A 13,141-nucleotide genomic window follows, 5' to 3' on the forward strand; every position below is an offset into this window, starting at 1 on the left:
ACCCAACCCTAAATTCTGGGAGAACCCAGAAAGCCAGGCGCCCCCTGCATCTCTAAGCACACCTCCAACCGTAATCTTACCGTTACTGAGGCAGGAACCATCAGTATTCAGCTTCACAACCCCCTCTCTTGGCCTGCTCCATCCCACGAGATGGACATCACAACACTGAGAGGCTCTGGCAAGGGACTCTCCTTTGAAACTATCGATAATAGAGAAAAGTTTTTTCGAGAAGAAATCAGCTAAGTTTGTCATAAAAATCGTTTTATCTCCAAAAATCTCCTCGTTTCTCCATTTCCAAACTTGGTGACAGATAATAGCAAAGAAAATGTCACCATGCTACATGTATGGAAGCAACTTTCCTCTAACACCATCAGAGAACCAGTCGACCTCAGAATGTGCCATGAAGGAAGAGAAAATATGGTGTGGGAGAATTTTCCTCCAAACCTCTTTACTATTAGAGCAATCTCTAAGATCATGGCACAAAGTCTCAACATGGCCTCTGCATCTACTGCAAGCTCCAGAATCAGCCAAGTGCCTTCTGTGCCTATCCGAATTAGTAAGAAGCCTGTCCTTAACGCCCAGCCACAGGAAACTCCTAATACGGAAAGGAACTTTAAGGGTCCAAATCGACTTCCACACATCCGAGGGAGGATCAGATCTAAAGAGAGAGAAAGCTTCAAAGGCCGATTTGCAAGAATAAACTCCATTGTTAGTCAGCGCCCAGCAGTGCCTATCCAAGTCTTCCTCTTGATTACTCACCTTCACTCCCCGCATTCTAAGGAGAGTCTCAATGCTAAAGAAAGTATCAAACTTTGACCAGATCCAGTCCCCTTCCGACTCAACCACATTGGCAATCCTCCAGTTGCGTATATCACTAGGCGGAGGGGAAGAACACACCTCAATTAACGGTTTATCCCCAATCTAGTTATCAAACAAGAAACTAATGGACTTACCATTCCCCACCTCCAGGCCAACTCCTGAGCAGAACTCATCAAACACAGCACTAAGTCCTTTCCAGAGGAAGGAACAATTAGCAACTCTCTCTTTCGGACCCCCGAAGATTTTGTCTTTCCGATACTTACCACAAAGGAGGCGAACCCAAAGAGAGGAGGGGTTTTGCCACATACGCCAAAGGAGTTTCATTAATAAAACTTTATTATTGTCCTTTGCTTTCCTAATACCCAGACCTCCAGAATCTTTAGGCTGGCAAACCTCACTCCAAGGCATAAGATGGATCTTTCTGCCCTCCGCAGCTTCCCCCCACAGGACCTACGGTTAATCTTGTCAAGATCATTAAGCACAGGATCCGGAAGCTTACAAGCCTGCATGATGTGATTGGGAGCAGCACAATTAACAGATTGAATTAACGTGAGGCGGCCAGCGAGAGACAGAGTCTTGGCTTTCCAAGTGGCACACGTCGAATTAGCTTTATCCAAAGTCTCTTTGAAGGAGCCTTTAGACACACGCTCACTGTGGAGGGGAACGCCCAGATACTTCCCAAGAGAATCAGTAAGAGGAATACCTGAGAGATCACTTAATCTAATCGTATGATTAAAGTCTAAATAAATAAATTAATATGCCTAAATCTAATCATATGATTAAAGTCTAAATAAATAAATTAATGAATAAATAAATAGGTGAATAAATAAAAATTTCAAAATACCTTTGAAAAAAGAATTCACAATGAATTTTTTTGTAATGAATATTTTTCATTACTAAAATGATATTTAATTAAAATAGATAAAGGAAATAAATATTGTTTCCATATTCTTAAAAATATTCCATATCCATAACATCAACATATTCCTTAATAAAAATAATGATTGCAAATATATAACACTAATTTATAGGCTAAAAAATTTGAAAAAAATAATAAAAAATTATTACAGTGTATTGTCTTTGCAAAGATGTCCAAAATACCCTAATCACAATTGTAATATGTGTATAAAAAGGAGGGGAGAATAGCTTAATCAAACTTTATACCGGTCTCCAGAAGAAAAAATAGTTCTTTCTTTCCCCTATTTCTTCTCACTTTTCTTTTCATGGCTTCTTTCAATGGTGGAGATTGTATCAAAGGCCCATGGAGTCCTCAAGAAGATGATACTTTAATCAAGCTAGTTAAACAACACGGCCCCAGAAATTGGACTTTCATAAGCACCGGAATTCATGGCCGCTCAGGAAAATCATGCCCGTTACGGTGGCTTAATCAACTCTCGCCAGAGGTTCAGCACAGACCTTTTACTACAAAGGAGGATGATACCATTGTTCAAGCTCACGCTATTCACGGTAATAAATGGGCCACAATTGCTGGACTGTTGCCTGGCCGGACTGATAATGCCATTAAAAATCGTTGGAAATCTACTTTGCAGAGAAAACGCCAGGCCGAGTTCTTGTCTGCATCATCCAAGTCTAACTTGACTGTCAAGAAGATGAGTCTTGACATTTCATCTGAGTCTAGGTCTGATTCCGGAGCGAAGAGGCTGTGTTTGGGTGTAGGAACGGATTATAGTTGTTTCAGTAGGGTGCCTGAGACAGTGTGGACTTTGTGTCCACCGGGGGATGGGTTGGTTCTGGGAACTGCTGTGGCGGAGAAGGGAGGAGAAGAAGGCGGAGACGTTGAGAAAGAGGAACAGGAGGAGAAATGTTTGCTCAATTTAATGCAAAAGATGACAGCTGTTGAAGTGAAGAGTTATATTGATAAATTAAGGTTAAAATAAGACAAGACTAGATTTATAAACTCTTCTTTTATGAGTAATAATGTTTTTAAGATAATTAGGATTAATATTTAACTGCATTTGATCTAATTCATTTTTCTATACATTTTTCGGATAAGTTTTTTTTACTACAAGATTATCATTATCTCGTACCGGTCCTTACTGCACACCACAGATCGAAAAGGATTGTTTCAAACCATTGACTTCACAAAACCAATTGCTCTTGGTAACTGAATAAGCTGCCCTTTTCACGAAAAGAAATTCGTAGCCCATTCAAAAATGATAACGGAATAGAAGACTTTTCCGAGTTGCTATCCTGATAAGGATTTGATTCCCCCTTCTAATATCATCTAGGATTGAACCTATCCTGTCCTCCCTGCATCTGAAGCGAGAGCAAATGATGTTGAAATCTGCAAAATACAACTCCAATCCAACTCAATTAAGATGTGTTCAGTGCAATACGTGAGGTGTGTTTGCAGAGGTTTGTGAGAGAAACTTAACAAACTCTTCCTTCTTTCTCTCCAAATTGAATCTTGCAGAATTCAATAGCATTTGCTCTCGCTTTAAATCCTCTGTCAACTTCTCCTTTTCCCATGTCTTCTGTTTGAGTTGATTCTCAGTTTCCATGTTGCTATCAGGTGGATTTGCTGACATGGAAGTTTGGCAAGAGGTCGCTCCTAAGACTTGAACCCGTGACCTCTCGGTCACACAACAACAACAATGTTTACAGTTGCGCCAAGGCTCACCCTTTGAATCGACCATTCTAGACAAAATAGGTATTTCTTTTCTTTTGTATGATAGTTGTACAAAAATTGGGGGAAGAAAAATCCATGCACCAAATATAATGAGTTGAATTTGGAAGGTCATAGGCTAACGCTATGAACCGTATATGTGGCCTATTATAATCGAATTATAGCACATACATAATTCTACAATGTATCATGATTCAGAAAGACATTTCTTTCTTAGTGCATTTAAACTACCTACATGCAGAAAGAAAATTCCCAAATACCACAAAAGGAGATGTTGTAAACAAATGAAATTCACCATTAGATCCAATTGGAAGACAATTTCATGTCAATAATGAAAGCAAAATACTTACCGATTCCCCAAGGAAAAGAAACCATTAATCTTAATAATCCCTCCATCCAGTGAAATTGCTCCATCACTTATAAGTGGAAGAGCTAGTAGCATCTCCTCCCTACTTTTATAAACTTGCAGGTGAGAAAAGAGGCTGTAAAATAGAGTCTCTCTGAGGCCATAGACATCAGATACATACAACAAATTCATGTAATCCACATGGATCATGTTAACAGCGAAACCAATAAATCCAGGTGGGCACTCGCCATTAGGCAATTTTGGCTGTAGAAGATCAAGCCTTCTTTGAGGGTCATCATCCACAAATTCACCACAGTAAGGTCTACAAGGGAAAAAAAGTTTGTAATTCAAGAGCTGAATTCCAAACAGCAATAAAGAAAAGAAAGAGATACATGCCTTAAATTTTCGAGACAAATGACAAGAAATCGACCATCCAGAGTCCGTCCGATAGTAGTACCAAAGCCTCGAATTCCAGAATCACTATTTATATGGCCTTCCTTGTCATAAGTTTCAAGAGCTTTAACACCTTCATAAGTCTTGCAAACAATTCCTAGCATTGTCTCTACTCCTAAGTACTCTGAAAGAAGTCTGCAATTAAGAAAGAATAAGTAAAAGTAGATTGAAAATAGTGCAGATAACTAAGAACAACTGCATTATCATGCAGCTCTTTAAAGAAAAGATCAGTGTGGCAGTAAGTACAGAGGCATTTCACTGATTGAAAATAATAAGAGCTCTTGGAATTGTGGAGTACATAAATTAACTGACTACATTAGAACCAGGAATAGTATGCTATATTAGCAAGGAAACTAATCATAAGACTTATTTCATAGAAGAGGAAGAATCTACATGTTAGATAGATAGTAAATATCAATAGCAGATAACATGCAACTTCAAACTAACCTGCTAAGATTATCATCATCCACCTTACCCAGAGTAGCAACAATACCAAGCACATCCTTAGTGAATCCGAGTTGAGGTGCATGAGTACCATGGCGCGTTGTCAGCTGACACAGAATGCCTGCAGCAGAAGTTTCATGCTGCAGAATCTGATTTACTGTTTCTTCCTCACTCTGATTGGAGGAATGGCTTTCACTTTCACCACTAGGAGGTCTTGCGGAGTGATAATTACCAAGAATAACTGAAAGGAAACTTGTCAGAAGCAAAAAATGAAAATGGAAAAAGAGATATTATGCATCACAAATGATTATACAGATAAAATCTCCAAACAATTCTAGCATCTAAAAGTAAATCCTTCCATTCGGAAACACAGACTGGAAGTTGAGATAAAAAAACTGCGCACACTATAAGTTCTGAGCTTTGGATTGAGTTATTGGTCCTTGACTATGAAATCAAGAAGTAAATCTGCTTTTCTTTTTCGACCTAGCTTACCTATAATGAGAATTAATTTCGTGATCTCTGAATTTGTTTTTCAAATGATGCTTACTTTATTAATGATAAACACTTCCCTGTTATAACTTATAAGAGTACAAAAGGCAGACTTGAACTAGAACTCCTGCTCATATTATAATTCAAACTTCCTAAATAAAAATTCTGAAAATAAAACCATGCCCCTATTAGAATTAAAACTTCCTAAATAACAATTCTGATAATAAATTCCTACTCCTCAAGGACTAAGACTTCCTAAATAACTAACAATTATGAAACTAGTAAGTCCTAAACCTAATCAAAATAACGATTTATTATGATATAGACTAGCTACAACAGTTTTAACATTGTCTTCCAATACAAAAATGAGTGTGATCTCATGCACAAAGATGATAACTGGAGCTACTTCACCAAAGCATCAGTTGGTGATAGGATCTTCATCATCTGGTTCTAGTAAAGGTTCCTCCAGTCCTTCCAGCCAGTGATATCTTTTATACTGATGTCCTCATGTATACGATTAGTCATAATTATAACAAATCCCCTTAGTCTTTCGTTTCTCTAAACAGTCCTTCCATTGCTGGCCAGCAGTACCATCTTGATAATTTCTCTTTTTTCATATAGCCTTGGTAATTCAGCAGATTTATGCAACTCTACTTCGACCACGATTGTGCCTTTCAACAGTGTGTTGATGCTTACAAAAATTCTCACACATATGCAACCAATACACCCTTGTGGTGGGACCCCTCCCCGGACCCTCGCTCAGCGGGGACGCGTAATGCGACCGGGCCGCCCTTTTTTTTTTTTTTTTTTTTATGCAACCAACCAGCTCAAGGGATCATACGACCCATCAAACTTAGGAAATCTAGTTTCGAGAATTTTGGAAGCAGACCTCCTCTTGCCGTCGTATTCTACTGTCCACCCCCTATCTCCTTCCTTGTTGTGCTAGATTGCCACTCTCCTCAATGGTTTCTAGTTGGAGTACCATGGCCTCCACCTTTGGCCTGTCTTTGCAGTATGAAGCTCAAAAAGGCTTCAAACTGTTTTTCCAGATTACTTGACTCACCCATAACTTGCTCTAATACCACTTTGTTAAGCTCCTGAGTTTTGGATCAAATTACGAGTCCTTGAACCTTGAAATCAGGAAGTGAATCTTACTTCTTTTTCTTTCGAGATAGTATGATGAAAATTAATTAATGCAGTTCGTTAGAGAGAAACCTGGATCTCTATGATGAGAACTCCTGACCTCTGAATTTGTTTTTCAAATAGTACTTTACGAATGATAAAATGGTTCCTTTCTATAAAAGTACAAAAGGCAGACTTAAACTAGTATTCCTATTCTATTAGATTTAACACTTCCTAAATAAAAATTCTAAAAATAAACTACTATCCTATTAGAATTAGAACTTCCTAAATAATAGTTCTGAAAATAAACTCTTATTTCTACTAATACTAAGACTTCCTAAATAAATGATAATTCCGAAAATAACAATTTCTAAATAAATTTACTCTGATTTGGACTAGCCACAACAGTTTCCTAACAACATCATTTTCTGTTTATATCAGCAAAAACTTTACTGAAATATCTTGTCTAATTAAATTGAATAAAACATTGAAGGAAACAGTGTATATGAATGACAGATCTAAACATTGCTACCACAGTACTTAAAGCACCTGGAGAACCAAGAATTAATGGCCAACAATTAAAAACAGGTGACTCAGTTGAATTTGTTAGGTAGCTACCATGCTTAAATTAAAAACAATTACACTACACAACATAAATTTGTTCATAGATGTGCTTGTATCCAAGTGAACATCACATGCAAATACTTCTTAGCTGAGTAATCTTCAAGAAGAACTAATCCTCTAGAAGAGGCACAAAAAATAAAATTTAGCATACCTTGCAGATCAAGTATTGAGTCTTCTAATTTGTTTCGTTGACTTTTCAAAATTTTCAAGTTATCCTCATGCTGCTTGATTTGGATTCTTGCTGTGTGTAGATCATCTTGAAATTTCTGCAAAGGTTACAATTTAACAATTAGTTCTTTGACCTACTTTACATTGTAAATAAGCTATAGTAACTTAAAGGATGTCTAAAAAAATACAAATTGCAATGTGAAATTTCGGCTTTTTTTTTACAAATGTCAACTCCATAAAAAAAAATATAAATAACAGAAGAATTGCTTTTGATTTACACCCACATCACAACAAAATGTAAAGATCCTATGCAAACTGAAAACCTTAGAATTGTATATGACGGATTGGGCTTGCATAGAACAACCATTTTGCATTTCATTACTTGGGATAATAGTAGCTTCTTCTTCCATCACAGCTGACAAATCCTGCGGAAACACTCTATGTAAGAATTACAACTAAAACAAAAGGATCGACTTAACATTTACAACTATGAACATATCATCTCAAAGAGCAACATGACACTATGTTCCTTATACAAATAGGTAAAGCAAGGCACATTTGTATGCATCACAGTGCACCTCAAGAAACAATAAAAAGCCGACAAACAAAAACCATATTTACTAATAATGGAAATAGTCATAGTAATCTTCTGAAATCTAAAGATGATAAAAGTCTAAAACATATGAAGCCTCAGATATAATTTCTTTATGGTCTCACTGCATATAGTGAACAAATTAAAAGCCTTCAAAGCTTATGCTCCCAAATAATATCCTAATTATTGGAAGATGAAGTCATCAAAATTAGCTGCAAAGTTTAAAAGTTCTCTGCCATTCAAAAACAAGGGCTGGCAATATAATTTCTTTGATAACAACCATGCGAGCATATACATGGCGTCTACTCTTCTACATGTCAAAATTTTCAAAATATAGTTCACTGAGTGAAGCAAAATGAATCCAGCCACACTAATCACCATCCTTCTTAGGGTCTCGAAATTTATCATATGCGAGTATTCCAGTGATTAATATGAGATACGGTACGGCGGGGATACAGCAAATTTTATATATAATTAATAATATATATATCATTTATAATGAAAATTCAAAAGATACATAAATATATAAATCACAAATCATATTCATAAAGTGATTATAAAAACACAAATAATACTCTAAAGTCATTATAAAACCACAAATAACATCTATAATATTAACTAATAAGTAATTAATTCATAGCAGATCGACCAGATGAGAGGAAAAACTCGATCAAAGTAGATTGACCAGATGAGAGTGATCGACTTCAGCAAAGCAATCGAGGAAGACAACTGATTGCACAGAACCACTGAACAGAAGAACTCGATCAGATGAGAGAAAAGATTTAGGAATTTCAATTTTGTTATGGTTCAATGCATAGCACAGGAGAGATTTTCAATTTTAGTTTAGGGTTCAATCGATTTCCTGTCGGTATATACTAGTAATCCTGGGGTTATTTCATTTTAATCCATATATTTTCTGAGTTTTAAAAAAACCCTTATACTTTCATAGTTTTTTTAAAAAAACCCCTAAAGTATCCCCGAAGTGTCCCCGAAGTGTCCTCCGCGTATCCCATCATTTAAAAAAAAATCATTGTAGCATCATTTTTTGATGGGGAATCATTTAATAAAATAATATTATTTATTTTCTTTTTCATTTATTTTATATACATAAAAACCAGAAATCAAGAATCATTTAACACTAATAATCAATCCATACAAAATCATTTAACTCTAATAATGATGAAATGGGTTGGAGTAAAAACATTGTAGCAACATCAAAACAGATAGAGAATATGATGAAAACATGGTTTGATGCAGTAAATTTGATGAAATGTGTTGGAGATGGTCTAAGCCCCGGTTAGTTGCAAACTGAAAAGAACTGTTCATTAAACCCAAAACGCAATATTACCATCCATAAGTGGTTCAGATCAAGGCGGTTAGGTTTTGACAACAACAAATTTAACTTGTCAAAACTAATTTGTGTGACTCACTTATATACCAAGTAAAACAAAATTCTCTTGAAATTATCTGATTATGGATTTATAAACATCCATGCAAAACAATTTTTCTTAGAAAGAGAGGAATTAAGTCCAATTTACATTAGAAAATTTGAATTATCCCAATGATCAAAGAAAATTAAGCAATTAAAAAGAACCAGACGAATTCCATCTTAAATTACAAAATGCACAACTGGAAAATTATGGACCCTAATTTGGTCGATCCAACAATGAGCTTACCCGGAAATATAACTATAGAATTCCTGAGCATTAAAGACCTAGGATGGGCAAAGAATAAGATAATAATTTAAATAGTTATCGAGTTTTGTCATTGTATTATACTATTAGGTAATTGTGGTTTCCTAAATAACTACCACTATGTTTAACAGAGGCGATATACGAGGTGATATAGGGATAAAAAGTGGCTCTTTATATACGTTGTTTGTTAGAGGGGGTGTACAAGGAAGGATAGATGGGTCGAACTCCAATTAATTTTATTTTTTTTAATTTATAATCATAATCAATGTATCTTCCACATGATTTTTTTTAATGTGAGACTAATAATAGTAGACTGGCTCTCTGAACTCGTCCATAATTGTTTTTTAGCTCCCTGAACTTTGCAAATGTCTTACCAGCTCTCTAAACTTGCTTATTCCGTAACAACTGAATACAAAAACCATAATACTAATTCATCAAATTGTCTTCTCGGTCATGAATCTTGTCATCTACACTTCATACGTGCATCATTTTATCGGTAACAAATCACAAACATATGTTGGGATGTGAAAAAAAATATACTATCTTTTGTACAAATTGGACAAAACAATTCAAAAATTTCACCAATTTATAAATTTGCTCTTGGCTACTAACGTTAGGGGTAAAATTGCACCATTTTACACGTTGAGGGTAAAGTTACTCCTGACCCAAAATATTAATGGTATTTTTGCTCCTTAACCCTACTAACTCTGGTTCCTCAATATTTTGAAAGGTAGGGGAAGAAAAAAATTACCTCACAACTAGATGAAGATGTATTTTTAGAATTTAGGTTTAATAAGTTTTGGTATTTATTTGGTACAGAATAAGCAAGTTTAGGGAGCTGGTGAGACATTTGCAAAGTTCAGGGAGCTAATAAATTTTTATGGACAAGTTTAAGGAGCTGGTGATACGAAATAAGCAAGTTTAGGGAACTGGTGAGACACTTACAAGTTCAGAGAGTCAATCTACTATTATGGATAAGTTCATGGAGCTGGTGATGTATTAGGCCTAATTTTATTGACCTATTTCAAAGCTTAGTAACCAATTCACAATATAAGCTCAAAAAAGTGAAAAGACTAGTCAGACTTGCCACATATCATTTGCTTAAATATAACCGGAATCTATACTATATACTAAATTTGTAGTTAATAGTACTGATGTATCATCTCTTGAAGATATCTATGGCCGGACGTGCCATTTTCTTAAAATATTGTAACTCTTCTTCTTCACAACTTTTCTCCTTAGCTTTGCATGACCATGGTGATAAACCGTTCCCAAATAATTACCCACGTTCTCAATCTACCCATTCTTTATCTATTCAGAATACACGTTTTATTGGTAACTGCTTTTCTTCTTCTTCATTTGCACTTTGTTTTCTTCATTTTATGTCATACTTCTTCTCGAATTTTGATTTCATTTGTTGTCGATCTGTGTTTTCTAACCGTTCAAATTTGTTATCTTCGAGCGGGGAGTAATTCCAAGAGACGCTTGTTCAAAGAAGCTCGGATCTAGTAATCTTCACCTACCCCCAATGTATATATGGAATCTACACCATTATTTAAAATACATAAAATTAATATGATTATTTTTGTTTGTATATGTAACTTCTTAAATAAATTCAGTAAGTAACACCATTTTTCCTAAAAAATGAAATATTATAGATTTGTTTATTTACAATTTTTTTTAGTAAAAATGGGGTGATGGTTTAGGGAAAGGCCGGACATCCCGCAAAGGAATAGTATACAAAGGAATAAAGAAACAAAAAGAGGAGAACAGAGCAAAACTAAATTCTAAATTGTTCAATCAAACTATAATCACCATAAATGAAAGAATTCCAAAATGAAAGAAAGGTATCTCCGTTCGCGTCCCGTTAATCCCCAATGGGGATCCCCATTATTCCATGTGATAATTGATTTTTTGGATGATTTTAAGTACATTTTAATTAGGTGATTGATTGTTTTCAATTTTTAGTTTTATTTTTATTTGAAAATTTTGAGAATGCTTGTTAATATTTGGTATTATTAGCTACTGTTTCTTAAACGTTTTGCTTTTACGGATTTTTTAAAACGGTGATTCCCCACGGTGAATAGGGAATGAGAAATGTGAATAACTTTTTTAAAACATCTCTAAACTGGATATGGGATCCCTGTGGGGACGGGGATGGAGATCAGGGGATGGGAAATGCATTCCCCGACCCATCTGGTTTACATCCGTAGAGAATTCTTGCAGCAGCAGATGAAATCTCTGCTTCCACTTGCTCTACTATTATTTTGTATAAACTCAGAAACAATCCCGTGTAGGCTAGCATCATCACCTATGGAATGTTCAATTTATACAAACGAAAAGTAAAGTTTAAGTTCCATATAAGAAGGTGTTTCATCTTAGCAAATTACTAATTAGCATAGATTGTCTCACCACATCTTGTGAATTGCCATTCTTAAGCCAAACCTATTGTAAACAAAAAACTGAAATGAAAGGTTTTGGACAATTTTGACTTCATTTTTATTTTCACTATAAATCCATTTCAATATAAGAAAAAGTTGTAAAAAAAAACATTTATGAAACCTGTTCTAGAGCTAGTACATATTCTTCATTAGACAATTAAATAATAGTAACTTTGTAAGGATTTTATAAAAGGACAGGTTCACACTGAGCTCATGGAATTTTTCATTATGGCATATATATTCATCTGAATTAACACACTTTCTTCTTTGTCTATGTCATAGGGATGAAGGCTTAAACATTGTACTAACGGTGACACATAATATTAATCATAATAAAGCAAATGGATCATAACATGAAGAGACATATATATTTTACTAAAACTATTATTGGATCTATATTGATAATTTTCATGATAGAACTTCCCATAATTAAACAAGATAACATCTTATTAATATTGATGTTCAGTCGAGATATGTTCAGGTGGTGATCCAGGTCCAGGGTTATGAATTGGGTTTTGTGCCCCAGGAGTTTCTCTCAAAGAATGACTGTTTGTCGGGAGCTGGGGTGGTTCTCCAGGTCCGGGGTTATGAATTGGGTTTGGTCTGCTAGGGGTTCTTCTGAAAGAATGACGGCTGTGATGAATTGGGTCAGGTCCACCAGGAGATAGTCTAAAAGAATGACCATAAACTCGGCTTGACTGTTCATGATCAGCAGTAATGAGTTGGGATGGGTGATGAATTGGGTCTGGTCCACCAGGAGATAGTCTAAAAGAATGACCATAAACTCGGGATGACTGTTGATGATCATCGGTAATGAGTTGGGTTGGGTGATGAATTGGGTCTGGTCCGCTAGGAACTTCTCTAAAAGAATGACCATAAACTCGGGTTGACTGTTGATGATCAGCTGTACTGAGTTGGGGTCGGTGATGAATTGGGTCTGGTCCGCCAGGAACTTGTCTAAAAGAATGACCATAAACTCGGGTTGACGGTTGATGTTGAGCTGTAATGAGTTTGGGTGGGTTATGAATTGGATCTGGTCCGCCAGGAACTTGATTGAAAGAGTGACGGTAAACTTGAGGCAATTGAAGAGAAGGATTTGCATTAGAAACTTGCACAGTTAGAGCATGAAGAAGAATGAGCATCATAGCTCCTATTGTTGATAAAATCATAATGGATAAGTGTATTGCATTAAGATATCCAATTAGAGGGATATATATACAAACACTGAAAATCTTAGAGGATCTGATATAAAACCATGAATTGCAAGTATACAGAATTTGAGTTTTATATTTAGCAACTTGG

The 13,141-nt window shown here is 35.6% G+C and overlaps 2 protein-coding genes across 3 annotated transcripts; one reads left to right on the forward strand and one right to left on the reverse strand.

Moving 5' to 3' along the window:
• The first annotated feature begins 2,042 nt into the window (after nt 1-2,042).
• LOC136222873 (transcription factor MYB73-like) lies at nt 2,043-2,717 on the forward strand. Its single transcript, XM_066010561.1, has one exon. It carries the CDS (start codon nt 2,043-2,045, stop codon nt 2,715-2,717), a length of 675 nt encoding a protein of 224 aa, XP_065866633.1.
• Nucleotides 2,718-3,611: 894 nt separating this feature from the next.
• On the reverse strand, nt 3,612-8,511 carry LOC136224012 (protein DEFECTIVE IN MERISTEM SILENCING 3-like). 2 transcript variants are annotated; one of them, XM_066012215.1, is made up of 6 exons: nt 8,390-8,511; nt 7,436-7,537; nt 7,096-7,210; nt 4,713-4,950; nt 4,209-4,400; nt 3,612-4,134 (listed from the first exon to the last, which is right to left on the reverse strand). In XM_066012215.1, the coding sequence occupies exons 2-6, from the start codon at nt 7,520-7,522 to the stop codon at nt 3,813-3,815; spliced, it is 954 nt and encodes a 317-aa protein (XP_065868287.1). In that variant the 5' UTR covers nt 7,523-7,537; nt 8,390-8,511; the 3' UTR covers nt 3,612-3,812. The 2 variants fall into 2 exon arrangements, with proteins under 2 accessions (XP_065868287.1, XP_065868286.1); XM_066012214.1 differs by having other exon boundaries at nt 8,354-8,511.
• Nucleotides 8,512-13,141: the final 4,630 nt, after the last annotated feature.

Source organism: Euphorbia lathyris, chromosome 3 (assembly GCF_963576675.1).
Source record: "Euphorbia lathyris chromosome 3, ddEupLath1.1, whole genome shotgun sequence".
NCBI classification, from domain to species: Eukaryota; Viridiplantae; Streptophyta; class Magnoliopsida; order Malpighiales; family Euphorbiaceae; genus Euphorbia; species Euphorbia lathyris.

Excerpts from the sequence above, each read along its gene's own strand:
- LOC136222873 (XM_066010561.1), top strand. The coding sequence starts at position 2,043 with ATGGCTTCTTTCAATGGTGGAGATTGTATCAAAGGCCCATGGAGTCCT.
- LOC136224012 (XM_066012215.1), bottom strand. The coding sequence starts at position 7,522 with ATGGAAGAAGAAGCTACTATTATCCCAAGTAATGAAATGCAAAATGGT. Across the intron at positions 7,211-7,435 it reads CCGTCATATACAATTCTAAG|AAATTTCAAGATGATCTACA; the intron begins GTTTTCAGTTTG and ends TAACCTTTGCAG. Across the intron at positions 4,401-4,712 it reads GATGATGATAATCTTAGCAG|ACTTCTTTCAGAGTACTTAG; the intron begins GTTAGTTTGAAG and ends TCTTAATTGCAG.